This window comes from Nelumbo nucifera, chromosome 5 (genome assembly GCF_055504915.1).
Source record: "Nelumbo nucifera cultivar China Antique chromosome 5, China Antique-T2T, whole genome shotgun sequence".
Classification (NCBI taxonomy): domain Eukaryota; kingdom Viridiplantae; phylum Streptophyta; class Magnoliopsida; order Proteales; family Nelumbonaceae; genus Nelumbo; species Nelumbo nucifera.
This window is the reverse complement of record NC_142653.1, coordinates 1,711,966-1,729,929: the sequence shown is the minus strand read 5'-3', so window position 1 is coordinate 1,729,929 and position 17,964 is coordinate 1,711,966. Positions and strand designations below refer to the sequence as shown.

The 17,964-nt window shown below is 37.9% G+C and overlaps 1 protein-coding gene across 1 annotated transcript in view; it reads right to left on the bottom strand.

Moving 5' to 3' along the window:
• Window positions 1-11,249, bottom strand: part of LOC104603760 (uncharacterized) — a 43,762-nt gene extending 32,513 nt beyond the window's left edge. The window contains exons 1-12 of the mRNA XM_019198820.2: window positions 11,076-11,249; window positions 10,438-10,511; window positions 10,028-10,127; window positions 9,605-9,712; window positions 8,848-8,964; window positions 8,552-8,702; window positions 5,573-5,820; window positions 5,168-5,359; window positions 3,412-3,488; window positions 3,125-3,242; window positions 1,762-1,845; window positions 1,264-1,359 (exon numbers count right to left, since the gene is read on the bottom strand). Of these exons, the coding sequence (XP_019054365.1) occupies window positions 1,264-1,359; window positions 1,762-1,845; window positions 3,125-3,242; window positions 3,412-3,488; window positions 5,168-5,359; window positions 5,573-5,820; window positions 8,552-8,702; window positions 8,848-8,964; window positions 9,605-9,712; window positions 10,028-10,127; window positions 10,438-10,511; window positions 11,076-11,120 (1,410 nt within the window). The 5' untranslated portion in view covers window positions 11,121-11,249. The remainder of the gene's footprint in view (window positions 1-1,263; window positions 1,360-1,761; window positions 1,846-3,124; window positions 3,243-3,411; window positions 3,489-5,167; window positions 5,360-5,572; window positions 5,821-8,551; window positions 8,703-8,847; window positions 8,965-9,604; window positions 9,713-10,027; window positions 10,128-10,437; window positions 10,512-11,075) is intronic.
• Window positions 11,250-17,964: the final 6,715 nt, after the last annotated feature.

Sequence of the window (17,964 nt, the reverse complement as noted above, 5' to 3'; positions counted from 1 at the left end):
TTTGTATGCCAAAACATTGGGGACCCCAGTTTCAGAAATGCTCTTCTCATAAGTGGTTGTAGATATATATAATGAAGGTTAAAGAACTCTTCCAAGAAAGGTATTGAAAAGTAGCTGATTGGCTGGCAAGTGGCAAAAGGGTAATAGTAGAGCAGTAACAATGGTAGCATCAGAATGCTATGACAGAAATACAGGTTCTAGGAGGGGGAAGAATTTGTAAATGTACCTGGACCCACATGTTAGCCAATTGTTTGGATAATGATTTATCAAGACAAGAGATCAACAGATCTCAGCTTTTTTTTTGGAGGGGGGGAGCACAGAAAGACAACATATTGCAGTTAAACTGGATATGGAAATCGGTTCAAAAGTTGATAATTGATGCAGGCTCAGAAAGCTTTGCCAACGGTCTCAAAGATTGCGTGATTTAGTGTCTTTATGTTCAAATACTGGAAATTCCAACTAAACTAAAACTCATCCTGACAAAAGAGCCAAAGGCTTTAAGGGCTAAAATCCATGAGGAGGCTACTAGTATCTGCAAAAACATAAACCAAAGACCTCTCCTCTCCTGCAAAAAAAAAAAATCTATAGTTCGATTTCTTTCCAGAATGATCCTACAAACAGCAAAAGGAGGAATCATGGCTCAAACAGAAGTTCCCCTAGAACCCATTAAAATAGAAGTCTGCAAAGTAATGACATCATGAATTGGGGAGGAGGGATGAGGTGCAACTGGCAAGGCCTTTTGTCCTATTTGGTTTTGAGGGCCATATCTTGTGAGATAATAGTTCCAATTGAAAATTTTTGGAAGATTTGGGGTGAAACAAATAAAACAATCTTTAAAATATATCTCGTCCTTTCCATTGATCTGTGTGATTATTGTCCAATGTTGATATACTGGTCCTTAGTTTTAAAAGGGTTTGCTGCTACAAATAGGGTGGATTTTGAGAGGGATTAAAACACTTATTTTGGGAGAATTTTTTTATCAATCTTATTTTGGGAGAATTACCAAACAATCCTATTTTGATTTTGAACATAAATTGCTTTTATATACCTAGTGGATATCCTTTTTTTTCTGACAAAGAAGGTGTGCAGGGCAGTATGTATAGGATGTTCTCATGTACAGTAAGGTAATATACCCAAAAAAAGGCTAGAGGCTATCTTTTTCCCTTTTACTTGTACAGTTTATCTCCTATATTAAAGAAATATCTTCTTGTAATCTTGTTGATCAAGAAACAGTTGAAAAGTAACAAAAAATCACTCACATACCTTCTTTTGTATTTCAAAGAGTAGCTGAATGTTATCTTCTGTCACAATACTTGGTGACTTCCCATTCTTTGGATCAGGAATAGTTGCTAATATAAGCTGAAAAAGAAGAACCATTTAGTAGTAAAACATATGTTCCTTATGATATTACACCATTTCCCTTATCAATTGCAAACCCTCGGAAATAAGAACAGACCTTATATTGCCATTGAAAAGCTAATTTAATATTTTCTTGATGAGTAATAGAAAAATTTTAAAAAGCTAATTTAATATTCTTTCAACAGAGTTTCTGGTTTGGGAAAATAACAACATATAGTGGTCTATGGCACCATTGTTGTCATTTCACATCATAGCAACGATACGAGTTTAGCCAGCCTGTATTGATTTCATTCATAGGCCATCCCAAGACAAGTATGGCAGGCTGACCTTAGCTAAAACCAGCTTACAACACTAGATTTGATGGCAACAAGAATCATATTAGGTGGTAACAATGAAAAATACCTGTTCAATTCTATAAAAGGGGGCTAGGTGGCTGTCAAAAAAGTACTTCTCTTCTGCAGCTCTACTTCCAGGACCAACCCATAGCTGCCATTATATGTGAAAATATTATGAACATGAAGATAGAATGATCAGATTACTATGGTTTCTCAAATGATAATAAATAAGGATGAGTACCTAGAAAATATCACCCTGAATGGGATATCAATAAGAATGTGCATATCAAAACATCACAACTTTAGATCAGTAGGTGTTATTAGTGCAGCAAGCCAATTGTTTTCTGATGCAGACATAGAAACAAGAAACAGTGGCAGAGATGATTGTCCAACAATTCAAATTCCAAAACAACAGCCCCAAGCAATCAAGCCATATCTTAGAAGCTACTTGGTGGATTAAAGCCAAATTTCATCAGTAGTCTTTATAGTACTAGATACTCGCCAAGTTTCAGCCAAAACAAATGAGCAGAAGGGTGTTTTCTTGAAGCAGCTTTGGAGTTGTTTCTTAAGTCTACAAATTAGTCAACAATCAAAGTCAACCATTTCACCGGTGGATCCTACAGTTAGACTTGCCCATGTGAATAATGCTAGAGTTTTTGTTGAGTTGGGAAAGCATTTAGATTTTTTTTTTTTATCGGCAACTCAGGAAGAAGGGGAAAAGCATTTAGATATGTCTTTTTTTCTTTAAAGTTTAATTTAAAGAACCATTGTAAGGGTATTTTGGGAGTTCAAATGATAATAGGAGTGCAAGATGGCCACAGTTAAGCTTTCTAGAAATTTACTATTCTTAGTAAAAACAAAAGTACTATTTATAGTAACATCCAGACTTACTACAAGTAGTAATGTCCATAATTAGTATTTATAGTAAATCACAAACTTACTATTTTTAGTAATTTATGGTTTCTTTACATTGGTAGGATTTATGATCTAAATACAAGTCCTAGCTGAAGCTCTAGTCTAAGTTGGTTTCCTTGTACTTTTAGGCTATAAAATGGGAGCAACACCTTTGTTTTGTAAATGCAATTTGAACAAAGATCAAGTTCTCTCTACTTTTCTCCATAGAGTACTATTATTAACTGATTATCCTAACCCAGAACATTTGTTCCCTAATCCCTATATATGTCGTTCCAAACAGCTTGAAGAGATATCCCATTCTTGATCACAAATTTGGGGGTGTACTTGGCTGGTCCTTAAATGCATTTCATAGGGTACTGAAATGTAGATTCATAATACAGAAAATAACAACACGATTGGCAATGTATTGTACACAGATAAGGGGAATTAGCAAGAATATGATATGGAAGGTTGTCACATGGTTGGATTTGGATATAAAAACTAAAAACATAATCTCACCAAAAACCTATTTTTACCTTCTCAGGTCGTGTCTCCACCTTGAAATGGATTAAACCTAGGCAGAGTAGAAGAACAACAACCAACGATGAACATAAAACAAGAGTTGGGTTTCTAGCAACCCATGATCCATATCTCCTGAATGTAGAAAATAAATGCAATGAACAACATTATAAAAATAATAATATCGTAATAGTAATAATGATAATAATAATAATAGTAATAGTAATAATGATAATAATAATAATAATAATAGTAAGCTCCTCTTATAAACAGAAGTACTGTAGAAGAGATGCCATAAACTGACCTATACCAACTCGATATGTATCCTTGCACAATAGAAAGTTGATCACCATTTACCGTTTGAGGAACCTCTTCATGCATCTGAAAAAAATATACATATCATCAATCATCATACAAAAGGTAAAAATTATGAAAAGCACTATAGCTAGCAAAAGGAAACAAGATCTTGGAAGAAAGGGATCAGGTAGTGAAAAAAAAAGTTCACTGTACAATCTTTACACACTGGCAAGCCATTTTGGGTGCAAGTCTTCATTTGTTTGCAGTGCAATTTCATCTGACAAGTACCAATGCATGAGAGTGCAAATAAGAAGAAAGAAAGTTCTGGCACACTTTTGCCTGGGATTTAACTTTACTTTTCATCAGGATTTACTTTACTTCATCTGCAATACAACAACAGAATAAGGCAAAATCTGAAACAAGAATAAATCAGATTTTGCACTCATATCATTTGCACTCCCATACTTTCACACTACTACAAATAAAATTGCATTGGAAACAAACCAGGCCTAACAAACTATACAATAAAGTTTCTTTTTGGCTATATGCCCTTCAGTACAACTTTACATCTATATATTTACAACATTTTTCATTTCCATCAAAAAATAATATAGTGCAATATTTAAAGCAATGGTTGGAAAAGGGGCCATTGCTTGGTGTAATGATAAAATCTCAGACTGACAAGCATGATAGTGGAGGTTCAAGTCTGAAAGCAACCATTTTGTATAAAAGAAAATGCCAAAAGTTAGGTCCATAACCAGTCCACCCCCCCCCCAAGACACCAGATAGCTGGGACCAACGTTGTAACAGCCATTTTTTATATAAAGCAATTTTGCGATAGATCCCCAAAATATGCCCATCTCCTTGTGCCAATATTTCTCTAGGGTTGTCAATGGGCCGGGTTGGGTCCGACACGATGGACCCAAACCAATTGGATCAGTTCTGGTTCCAGGAACTGGAATGGATGGGTCGGTTCCGGTTCCTGGAATATTGTCCCAACTATTACCAGTTCGAAACCGGTTCTATCCAGTCCTGAACCGACTTAGACCCAACCCGAGCTATATATTATAAATACTATATATAATATTTATAATATATAACATATATTTAATGTATATAATATTAATATATATTAAATATAATATATAACTAATGTATATAATATATTAATAAATTAATATATAATATATATAATTTTCAGTAGGTCTATTACAATCGGTTCGAAACCGGTTCTACCCAGTCCTGAACCGGCTTAGACCCGACCTGAGCTACATATTATATATAATGTATATTTAAAGTATATAATATATTAATATATATTAAATATAATATATTAATAAATTAATATATATAATATAATTTCAGTAGGTCTATTAATAAATTATATAATATACAATTTAGAGACCCTATCAGGCCTGGTTCGGTTCCGAGTCCTTAATATTTCTTGTTGGATCGGTTCCGGTTCTACCCAGGCCCGACCCATTAACAGCCCTATATTTCTGTAACATAGAAAAATTCCAAACATGAAAAGGGGCTATTTTTTCGTTTTTGAGAGAGAGAGAGAGAGAAAAGATGGAAAGGGGCTATAAATTTAAAACTCCAAATTCAATCAAATTTACTACACTACCATTGGGCAAAGAGAAGATCAATCTCAAGGACCTAAGAAAAAGAAAATTAGAAGAGCAAAAGAAAAAGGATCCAAGTACTAGGAAATCATGTCAAAATGAAAGAATGCAATTACACATCAGTGTTTTGGAAAACACCTGTAAAGTAAGGTTCTCATCTTTCTGCTTGTTAAGAAAATGGAGTTCACTTTCATCCATGACATTCAACAAAGGTTTCAATCTGGAAGCAAGTCTCCTTCTTCCTCTTGTCCTATGAAACAAGCTCCATCCAAGGAAAGCAGAAACCAAAATAATATATAGGATAGACATTGCAAATTCGATACATCTAACCTGCAATCATCAAAAGATGTAACCAAGTTGGAGAGGCCAAACTCACAGAAACTACTACCAAATAGGAATATTCCAAGATACCACTCAGTCTTTAACATTGTAGGACATGATGTAGTAAATGCACCCTAAAGAAATTGAGATCCTAAGATCGCAAACAAGCCCAAAAAACCACAGGAATCAAAAGCAACCATCCTATATAGCATTCCTCCTCACCTTTAAAGGCCAGATACTAATTGAACAGGTATATCTTTTGGGAGGAGGAGGGGGTGGTGAACTGGAGCATGTGGGAGAAGAAGGGCAATCACCACAAGAACAACCAAGCAAAGTGTCACCGCATGAATAGACAGATACATTCATAGGTTTCATCCCAGAGGAATCAGAGATACTTGACCGGAAATTAATGGCATATGGTGAACCAGGGACATCAAGATCTGCTTGACGACCAATAAATTCAAACCATTCTGCAAAATAATAATCAGAAACTAAATGATTTAGAACCTATAGAAAAAGCACTGTAGTTATGATTAAATAACATTAGTTTGTGCAACAGAATAGAAAAAGGAATCTATTAGATTAGACACATAAGAACAGAATTAAACAAAGACTTGAGTTTTTAATAATATGTCAATGACTTTTGAGTTCCATAATTCCCTCAACCTCAACAATGAACATTTAAGGCTATAAATACCTTGTTTTTTACAATAAAAATAAATTCATTAAAATAAAAAAGAGAACACAAAAAGAAAGGTGATAAGCTACCACCCACAAGAAAGGGGAAAACCACCTGAGACACAACTAACAACAAGAGTCTTAACCAAACTAACTGCAAAGACATCCCTCAAAACATTCAGCCACCAACACACCCACCCCCTGACCCCCAAATCTAAGAATTACCAACAACCTCCATCAGAACAAAACAGAGAAACAGCTTGCACGAGCCACCTCTAATCCTCCCCCTCGAACACTTCCTCCTGCCCAGCTTCGGCCTCATTTGAGACCTCTCCTCCTTCCCCCACTATAGCTTTTTTCAAACTCTATTCCCTCCTCTCAAACTCCTTGAAGTTGAAGGCTATTCTAGCAAACACCTCACCACCAGGAAAAAAGAGCAAGACTTTTGCCAACCTCTACATTTTTCTCAACAATTTTCTCAAGAGCCAAACAACCTTCCTTGTCCATTTTTTCTTCTGAAATCCTATCAAACACTCTCACAGCAACTTCATCCCCATCCCCACTCTTCTTCTCTTGAGGCATGTTCACTGAGCATCCAACCTGATTGGGACAAGAGGCTCTCCCCCACCAGAACTCTTTGGAATCGATGCTTTTGTCTTCACCACTTTTCTCTTATACTTTCTTGAAATTTTTTGTGGGACCTGCCCCAACCAAACCAAGCTTCATCCAGAAGAAGACTTTAGTAACATGAGAAATGTGTAGCTTGCTTGAAACACAAGGCATCTTTTTTTTTTATGAATCATGAAGAATTTTATTAGGATGAATAAATAAAACGACAAGTGGATACAAGCCAGAGTTCTCCCAGAAGGCACAAGTTGCTGCCTTACAAAACGAAGTAAAATTACAATTGAGCCCAGAATAAGTGATCCCTGTTCACCCCTTGCTTAGCAAGTAGGTCTGCCAGCCCATTTGCCGATCTCCTCTCCCACTGAACTCTCACTGTGAGATTAGAACCTTAGAAGTAAGCCACTTGAATCTCCTTATCTTTCCCCTAAAAGACCAAGCTACTGTCTGGTTCTTTTAGCCACCCAGTTACCACTTTAGAGTCACCTCCAATGATCAACCTCCCAAAGTTCAACTCTTTAGCAATTTGTGCACCCTGTATAGCAGCTTGCATCTCTGCACTAACCGCATCCCCCACTCCATTTGGGCCAAAGTATAAGGGAACAATCTGTCCCTCTTCATTCCTATCATGCCCCCAATACCAGAAGGTCCAGGATTGCCAAGGCTGCTGCCATCAAAGTTGAGCTTTACAAAGCCTTCTTCTGGGGGTTTCCAGTCTACTACAGGTTTGTCCTTAACTGAAGAAGAGTTTGCAACAGATTCATAGTTTCTCTGTATGTCAACAAAGGAGAAAAGTGAAAACAAATCCAAAGTTTTGGCCCAGCTAATAGCGCTTATTAGCAGGCATTCCCAAACAATAGCTACACCCCTTTCTTTATCATTAAAAATCTTGTTATTTCTTTCTTCCCAAACTGTCCATACTAAAGCAGCCCTAACACATCTCCATAGAGCTCTACCTCTTCTCTTAGGCCACCTGAAAGTTGTAGGGTCGAAAAGCCCCCTGATTTGCAGTGGTATGGTCTACCTCCTTGTTGATGATGTTTTATCACCTGATCCTGTATGTCCTTCTGTTTTTTCTTTATTATCAAGAAAAAAAGATTACATGCATCACAAAACCATCTGAACTTTCCAGCATGGCTACCAATAAGTTACCTGACCATTGCATACCCAGGCTCTAACTTCTCCAATATGCATCCCATTTCCAGGAGTCAATTAGAACCATTAGTATCCCTCCACCTCAACTTTCTGAAGTCATGGAGATCTGTTCTAGTAGAATCCTTGTTCCCAATAGGCTGGGAATAAACTAGAAGGATAATGTTATCATTTGACCTTCTCACACCCTATGGCCCCAAGTTACTCATCAAAGTTGAGTTTCACTACCCTTCAGAAAAGAGACACAAATCCAATACTTGCCACTGACAACCATCAACTGACAATAGCATTCACTGCCACGCCTGTAACTCTACCCTTTAGTACCCAGTGATGATAGCATACAGGAGTTTTCTGGAGCTAGGACCTTTTGCTGGGAAGTGGGAACCGATGGGCTGGAGACAAAACTGTGAACACTGTGTTGGGCTACCTATCACAAGTGAACATGCCAGTCTTCCGTACACATGGGGCCCACATGGAACCCACACCTTATGCATATGGAACACTGGTGTGTTCACTTGTGATAGGTAGCCCAGCCCAGTGTGCACAACCTTGTCTCCAGCCAATCTAGACCCCTTTTTTCTATCTATTGTAATTGTGGCTTGGGTTTTAATGGAAGGTCAGCCTTGTGTGGTATCCCCTACATCTTATTCTTTTCATTCAAGAAAAAAAAAGTAATTGAAGATGATATGATATGAATGAAACATGGGAAAGATAATCTTTTGGATGTAACATCATAAATATCCTCACCTTTAAAATTTTGAGCACCTGCACCAATGAAGTCCATGGCTCGACTATTCATTGTCCCAAATTTTACATCCTTGCAAGAGTTATACATCTCTTCACCAAAAGCATCAGTTACATAAAAATCAATGCCATCCACGGTCAAACTGTCATTAACCTAATTCAGAAAAAGATATAAGATTCATTGCTCTTCTAAGCAAATATAGTTACATGGAAAACAATGGTTCCACTTCAAAGGCATAAAGAAGCAATTGTTGGTTGTCACAGACAAGAGTAATATCACACTAGTGGCAATTTCTTACCTTGGAAACAGATGTCACATTGATGAATAAACTCTGGTTAGGTGAGCAGGAAAGTTCACAGAAAAGGTTTAAGAAGTTCCTCAAGCATGCTGGGCAACCTACAAGAAAAGGAATCGCCTGCAACAATTACATAAATTAAGGGAGATATATAGAAAGAATCATTACACAGAAGTACAGAAAATAGGACTTCACAGTTGGTTAGTATTATTAATTGTAAGTCTGGAGTTCAATGAAATGGGCAATACAAAGATGAAATAATTCAGAAATGACAAAAAAATATGAAACAACTAAGAAGTACCAAGACAATTAACTGAAATGGTTTTCTCATGTATGTAGAGAACAAATGGCTGCACTAATGAGAAGGCTCTAAGAGAGAAAGGAGAAGACCAAAGAAAATTGATCCCAAGTGGTAAGTAAAAATAATTTAAGGACTTACAATTTGATGGAAAACACAGATGGGAATCACATACAATACAAATGGTGTAAAAGTGCATATTTACTTGTAGATTTTTTCAAACTTCGATTCGGAATACAAGGATAGAATATATTTTTATAACAGATAATGCAAGTCTAAGAATTTTCCCGAACAATTAATGATACTTAAAAACTATGCATTTGCATGGGAAGAAGAAAGAAAAGAAAGCACTAAAACACTCATCCATAACAGTAGGACTTTGTACAATCCTAAGAAAGAACATCAATAGAAAAGAAACTGCACAATAAATACTATTAAAGTCCACCTTGGTGTAAATCTTACTTGTTGGACTTGGGCCCGCAATGTGTCAAACTGAACTTCTGTACAACAAACATTACCAGTGATTGTTGGACACAAGCTTTGGATCTTTGAAGAAAGCAGCTCATCTGGCTGGAAACAGGGGAAAAAAGAATGAACAAAATATCCGATAGCTACAATACTTATATTATCCTACCAGTTATAACAGAAAGAAGCTAATAAAATTGAGATAAAAGACAAGTAAAAGGTAAAGTGCATGGAAAGGTTAATATGCAATGCACTGAGAAAAGAAAATGCATAAATCTAGTGTCATACTAATACCATTGTCTTATTGCTTATTATCAATCTGCATGCTATGTTTTAGAAATAAAATTTGAAATAAGAGCCACAATGTATCTCAGTACATTTTAGCTATACAAGCAAGTAAATAATTCTGCTAATAAATACCTTCACCGATGGGGAACCATAAGGACAGTTCAAGACCTTCCCATCACTACGTTCTCCACAAATATCATACATTGCACAATACTCTTCTGAGTGTCTTTCCCTGAACAAAAAAGAAAGGCATAGTGACTAATCAATTAAGAAAGCATGAACAGTTCTAACACTTTAGGCAATCAAGAATGGCAAACCAACTTGGATACATTAAACGGGCTAACTATCTTGATCTACTAATCAACAAATATAGAAGCTTTCTTCTTACTAACATGAAAATGTTTAGAATCCCTATAATAAATAGCATCTATAAAAAGATTACAAGGCTATTAAGTGATTTCATGTTTCTTTCATAATAAAAGGGTCATATTTGGGGAACTCATTTGGCATAAATATGAAAATTATGATAGCAATAGCCTCACCTTAAACTGATATTAGACACCAAAAAAAACCGTGGGTCATAAGTATCTGCACTTGCTAAAGATACAATTGTGCTCTGCATAAATATGACTAACATTAGAGTAGTGTATGAATTATGTAATTACTTAAAGTGGATGAAAAAACCATATTCAAATCATGCATAGAGCCTGTAAAAGGAAGCACTACAATTCTTACGTTCATCATATAGCTGAGAAGCTATTCCATAATTCAACTAAAGCTATGTAACCTCGGGTAACTAAAGACACTTATAACGAAAAATCAAGAAAATAAAAACAAACAAATATAAAACTTATCTGCACAAACTTGAATGAACTGTTTAAATTAAATATGCAAAAGCAATGAAAACTACAAGCCTGATTCAACAACTGAAATTTCATTGCCGACTAAAAACGTAGAGCTAATGCTTCAAGCCAACTAAGGAAACAGAACAAACTTCAAGTATAGAGTAATCGAGAAAAAAAAAATGAAACAAGAAGGAAACTGGTGATCTACGAATTCCAGATTATCCTCGAATCTCGACATTCTAACTGTCTATGATCATTACGAGAAATTCTCGGAACAAAGCCGAAAAGTAAAGTTGAAACAGTGAGACGAGAAATAAGAGTCATGAATCCCTTGCCTGCAACAGAGACAAAGCCACCAGTAACCATAGACAAATCTCCATTTTTTCCTGCGAGAAATCACGGAACAGCAGCAACAGATAGAGGGAGAGGGGGGAAAGTGGTTGTTGAATGGAGCAAGAGAGTCAAAGCCATATTTATACTTTTGATTTTGAGAGAACCCTCGATTTTGTCTCCCTTCACAATTTTCCATTTAGAATATAATATTGAAAAAATAGGGAAAATTATGATGCAGAAAAATAACACTTGATTGGGTATTACGTTTATGATTCCACTTGATTGAATGATTTGGAAGAAAAGTAGTAAAAGAAAGTGATAATAATTTTCCTTTCCCGCGACGCGGATTAACGATTTGAATTGACGGATATACCCTTTTAGTTAATTCTTATTTCAAAAATGAACTGATTAACACGGACTTACCAAAAATACTGAGAGCACACATGGTCATAGAGCATTTTTCCAAGATTTATATTTATATATGGACGCCACCGTGTCTATGCGGCGAAGCACGCAAAGGTTGCATTAGCTCGTCGTTAGTCATTTGACGGGTTCTAGGATAGCTGCGTCTAGTGGTCTTCATAACAGTGCTGACTGCTGAGATATTATTTGCATGGTTGGACAAAATTAACAGATTCAACGGGAGAGGTGCTCGAATTCAAATTCCTTTTTTTCCTGGATTTTTTGTTTTTTCTTGTCAAAGTACGGTCCAAATTATAACCCATCAACATAGGGTGCAAATGGATCGGATCATCTGATCCTATTTGGTCGAATGCAGATCACTCTTCGGATCGGATCTGATTATCCAATCTGATATATATTATATATTTGTAAATATAAATATATGTAATATATATATGTTATTTATTTATTTATAAATATATTTTTTATATTATATTTTATAAATTTGTTATATTGTTTTTTTATAAAAATATATATATATGATGAAAATAATTAAAAAATACTTGTATTTTTGTTTTTACTTTATTTAAATTAGTATTTTTTTAATAATTTATTATTTAAAAAAAAAACAAGTCAGATTGAATTTGATCTGAATATCCAACTTACCGATAGGACTTGAATTCAAATTGAGTCTTATCAAATCTGATCGGATCTTCATAATGGATCAGATTCGAATCTGATCCGATCTATTTGCATCCCTACATCAACATATATGTAGGCTCAGTTTGGAAGGACGACAAATATAAAATATCTAGAGTGTGGAACCTTGTATTTTATATTATTTTATATGTATTTGTACTAAATGTTTTTGTATTTATACACTTTTTTTCAAACAGAGCCATTAGTAAACAATAAACATTGCCACTATTGAAGAGGGTAATATGGTTTTCGGCCGAAGAATGATCAAATCAGCCCACTCAGGGTTAGGCTTTTTTATATTGAGTTTTCTAATTATGTAGGCCCAGTCGATATAGAAGTAAGGGTGTCAATGGACCAGTTTTGGATTGGGCCCCATCATGTCCAAAATCAATTTGGATAGATTAGATGGTCCGGCAAGACATATTAGATTAGACCAATCCGGTCCAAAATATTTATTAGATTGGATTGGACTTAGTCCATTCATAATAAATTTATATTGAATTGGGTTGGATTAAGCCAATATATGGTCCATTGATATAAAATAAAAATATAGGTGTCAATATATTAGGTTTGTGTTAAAATCAATATAGATCAAAACGAATTTTAACATATTGGACAATCCAGACATTAAATTGGACCGGTCCAAAATGATCCAAAATATTCATTGAGTTGAATTAGACTTGATCCATTTATAGTAGACTCACATTAAACTATATTGTATTGGACCAAATTTCATCCAATTGACACCCCTATATAGAAGTAGACCATGGCACCAAGGATCATTTATTAAGATGGGTGCAGGCTGGACCAGACTTGGAAACCCGCCCCAGCCGAGTCCATGAGGGGCTTTACGTAGAAATCCTGCATGCAGGGTCCGTGCCAACCATTTTGGGAGTGCCTAGGGAGAGACCATCTCAATTAGTGGATTATTGGATAAACTGGCAGAAAACAGTTCTATAGTATAAAATATTAAATTCATTATTAATTTATTTAATTAATGGTTTTTTACTAATTTATTTAGTTTTTAATATAATATTGTAACACTATTTGGTTTAGTTCATAAATGATATTTAGGGTCCATTTGGCACACAATTGAAAATGGAATTGAAATGATCAATTCCCCTCATCATTTGGTTAAGGTGAGAATAAGAATCAGCTATAATGGGATTTTTCATTCCCATGACTCAAATGGAGAATGCCATTCTACTATGAATAGAATGGGATTCTAATTCCACTCAACTAAAGAGGCCCTTAATATCCAAAATCCAATCCCAGTCATATCCTTACATGTCGATGAATTCTGATCTCAATGCCAGAAATTCAAATTGATATCCAACTAGATTTAAAATTATATACACGTGTAGTAGCAGATTCAGGACCTTTGATTATTGGGGGCACACATGTGACTTCACCTCGTAGGTCTTTTAAAACCATTAAATTGAAAATACCTCATTGAAGAAGTTAAACTTTATTTTACCCCCTATTGTTTTATTTGAATGAGGGCAGTTGCAAAAAATTTGAATTTCTTCATATACATATAAGATATTTTCAAATATGGCTTATAGGTAAAGATGTGGGTCCCATATATTTAAATACTGACAGAAACTTTATTATTGGTTTCACAGCCCACCGAACAGCTAAAGCCTTCAGCTAATCCTTGATCATATATGTATATATATACACCAAGTCTGACAAATTAAATTTTGTTCTAAAGATTGTGTTTGGTTGTAATGCAAATAAGTTTTTATGTGCATTGATGCAAAACTATGGCAGTGCAAATGATTTGAGTGTAATTTCTGACCTATCTTTGTTTCAAATTTTATCTTATTTTATTTGAATGCAATAAAACTGAAGTAAATTAAGACATAAAGCAAAATAAAATAAAACTCAATATATAATTAAACTAAAATTTGCATTTTTTTTATTTGCCATTTGTACTAATGCGAATAAAATTGTTTGATTGCAATAAAACTAAAGTAAATTAAGACATGAAGCAAAATAAAATAAAACTCAATACAAAATTAAACTAAAATTTGCATTTTTTTCATTTGCCATTTGTCCTAATGGGAATAAAATTGTACAACAACCGAACACAGCAAGTTTTTCTTAATCGGATTGGAAAAAAATCGGATGTAATTCAATTTGATCAACATCTGACATGACTACAGCGCTAATACCCTTAGTAGGTGAATCATACGTTAGTTACCCAATAAGAAATTACTATACAATTTTTCAATCCTTTGAAATTTATGATTCTTTTATCTTTTAAAACAAAAAAACGTACGTCAAATATGAGGCTAATTTAATTCACCCAAAACCGATACATTTTCCTTTTATCGTGATCTAAACCAACGTTTTCGAACCGTCGTTGACCCAGACGGTCAGACCGTTCAGCCTGGGAACCGTCCAGGCAATTAGTTCCATTTTACTCCAAATCCCATAATTTGATAAAAAACTATTGAAAAAGTCAATAAATCGTTAATCGAGGCGATCAAACCGTCGACCCATTGACCTGTTCAACATTTTTTTATCATTTTTTATTTTTTAATTACTTTTTATTTTTTAATTTTATTGTCAGAACTGGTCATCTACTTGAACCGGACGGTTAAACTATAAACCCAAAAACCGATGGCCATAACGGTTCCGCTTCCATATCGTTTTTTAAAACGTTAATCTAAACCTAATCATATATATAAAATTCCCTTATGAAAATGTGGGGCATAAGGCTGCAATTTGGGATGGCCATCCCAACCCTGAGGTTTTGGGCTCTAGATTGGGCTTGGACCTATAGTCTCCGGGTTGAATCTAGATTTACCCTAAACCTGATCTTACCCATTCATGTCGCACCCATCGTGGGGCGTCTTTTAACACCTGTCTTTAATTAATATATAATATTGGAATATAAAAATCAATAAATAATTTTTAATAAAAAAAAATCAAATACCAACTTTTTTAAATGATTATTTTATTCAGATTTTTATTGATTCTCCCATCTCATAAACTTCTATGATTTTGTATAACCGAAAACAATGATAATACAGTAATCTATCATAATTAAAGATAGGGGTAATTTGATATCAATCTTCTTTAGAACTGATGAAGGAAGATTTGGCCCGACCTCGTAATCACTCAACACGTGGCAAAGGCAACAGCTCGGCACAACAACATGCTCAAGGCGCGAGTTCCGAAAGGAGGAACCAGCAGTCCGAACTCCCAACAAGGAGCCCGAACTCCCCATAAGGAGCCCGAGCTCTCCCTTAGACCCCGAGCCTTACCAACACAAAGGGCAACAACCCGAACTGGCCTACCCCATGGCAGTTCGGGCCATAACCTCTATCCGAACTCAAGACTTCACCTCGCACACCACTCCAGCACTTCGCCTCTAGGACGCCGAACTGAACAACCGCACCGTACCTGACACCGAAGGAGTCCGTATCCCGGGGGCGGCGCACCTGACTGACTTGGGATCTGACGCTTGACAGCCGCACTTCAACGGCCACCTGCCACCGCCATCTCTAGTTACAGAGACGACTCCGACAAAGAGAGCAGTGGCGGTTCTGCCCCAGCAGAGGTGATGACACCCGAACTGGCAGAAGCGCAGAGGTAATTATACCCGACCTGACAGAAGCTTAGGAGTGAGTGCGCGAAGTGGTTATAAAAGGCTCTCTACCCCCCAAGGAAAAGGTATGTGAACTTTGTGCCATCTGGTTTATCTTGCCTTTTAGGAAATACTAACTTGAGTTTCGGAGCATACTCACCGGGTTCTTCCCCGGAGATTACTCTCTTTCCCCTTCGTTTCAGGCACCTTCTGCTCTAGCCCGAGGCAAGATCTTTGACAGCTAGGACCCGCCGGATTGGGCACCATCAATTGGCCGTCTATGGGAACGCTTCTAAAAGCCTCCCTCTAAAACTCTCATAACCTCTTTTTTCCAAAAAACCCCAACACTCATGGCTTCTTCCAGCAATGCCGAACGTGGCACGGAGATAAACAACACCGGGGAACAACTTCAAGTTCCCGTGGTGTGCATCGGACAGTTCACCATCCCCCTTCCGGTGGATGGGATCCTCAGCCTGAATGCGCCACGAACAGTGGCGCCCGTAAACCTTCCCGCCATGAACGTCCCCTTTCCTCTCCCTGTCGAAACAACCTTTATTGAACCAACTGCTGTCCCCCTGGCGACCAGCCAGAACCAGTTCGACGACCTGATGCAATGCATGCGGGCAATGCAAGCCCAAATGCAACAATTCCAGCAGCATCAGCTCCAGCAGCACCAAGTACTGCACCACATCTCTCAGTATCACTATCAGTAGCAGTTTCCCCAACTGCCTTTGAACCAACCACTGCTTCCACCTCGGCACCCTGCTCCAAAGCCGGTTAAGCCCTCCCCTCAGGGTGGACACCATCACCGAGGAGAAGCCTCCCAACTTCAGAACCCCCACAAGAGCCAGGCCTCATCCCCAAGTCGAGGGGAAAGAAAAATCACCCCTGCCTCGCAGCTCGCCGGCGGGTCGGGAACCTCGCCCGCCAAGTTAGTATCTCAGCACTCCAATTCTGAGCTCCCGCTGACAGAGAATCGATTCAGCATCCTAGCGGCAGACTACCAACAGTCCGGGCCCATCGAGCTCGGCAACATAGAGGCTAGCAGCGCCAATACCTGGCCCACTCAGCAACGAAGGCGCCGGCGAAGTCGCTGAACTGCCACCCGTGTCCCGAGCTAGAGGTAAAGAAGAGACAAGCTCGGACGAGGTAAAAGCTGCCTCTACTCTCTTGGTTCCTTCCCCCCTCTCATCAGAACTCCTTGCAGTCCCCATGCCCAGAGACTTCAAGCTTCCCCCTTTAGACAAGTATGATGGGTCCTTCGACCCCAACGACCACGTTGATGCCTTCCAGTCTCAAATGCACATAGCCAGGGCCAGTGAATCGTGCATGTGTGTGGCCTTCACCACCACCTTCAGGGGGGTGGCCCACACTTGGTACAGGAACCTGGTCCCCGGGTCAATAAGAAGCTGGACCCAGTTCATGTAGGTCTTCACCGCACACTTTGTTACCAGCAAGCGGTGCCCCAGAACCGAGGAAAGTATCTTTGAAGTAGTCCAGAGGGAAGGAGAGTCCATCCGGGGCTACATCAAGCGGTTCAATGATGCGTGCTTGCAGATACTGCGATTGGACCCCGCGGTGCAGCTCGCGGCGACCAAGAGAGGAGTAACACACAAGGAGTACAAATGGCACATGGTAGCTAACCAACCCGCGACCGTAGCCGAATTCCTCAAGCTCGCGGATAAGTTCAAGAGAACAGAGGAAAAGATCAACCAAATGGCCGAAAGCGGGATCGAGAAAAGGAAGAGGGAAGGCGAGCCCTCCAACCCAGTTGACAGAAGAAAAAACCCGGCCCGAGAGACGAAGCCGAGCCACCCGTTCCGAGCTCCCTTAGCAGCTCGGACGGACTACACACCGTTAAACACGAGGCAGACCGAGATCTTGATGACGATCAAAGACGCCCCGTACGTAAAATGGCCACCTCGCCTAAAGGGGAACCCAAACGAGAGAAATAAAAACTTGTACTGTAGTTTCCATAGAGACCATGGTCATAGTACCGAACAGTGTAATAATCTCTGGGACGAGATAGAGGGACTCATCCGTTGCGGGTACTTGAGAAATTTTGTACAGCATAATAATAATAATAAAGCAGGTCGGCAAGGGGAGCACGGAAGGGATGCCCCCGAATCCAGCAGCAGGCCAGCCGAACCATCGCAAAGACAGCCTTCGGAAGAGAGGCCAGTTCGGGGAAC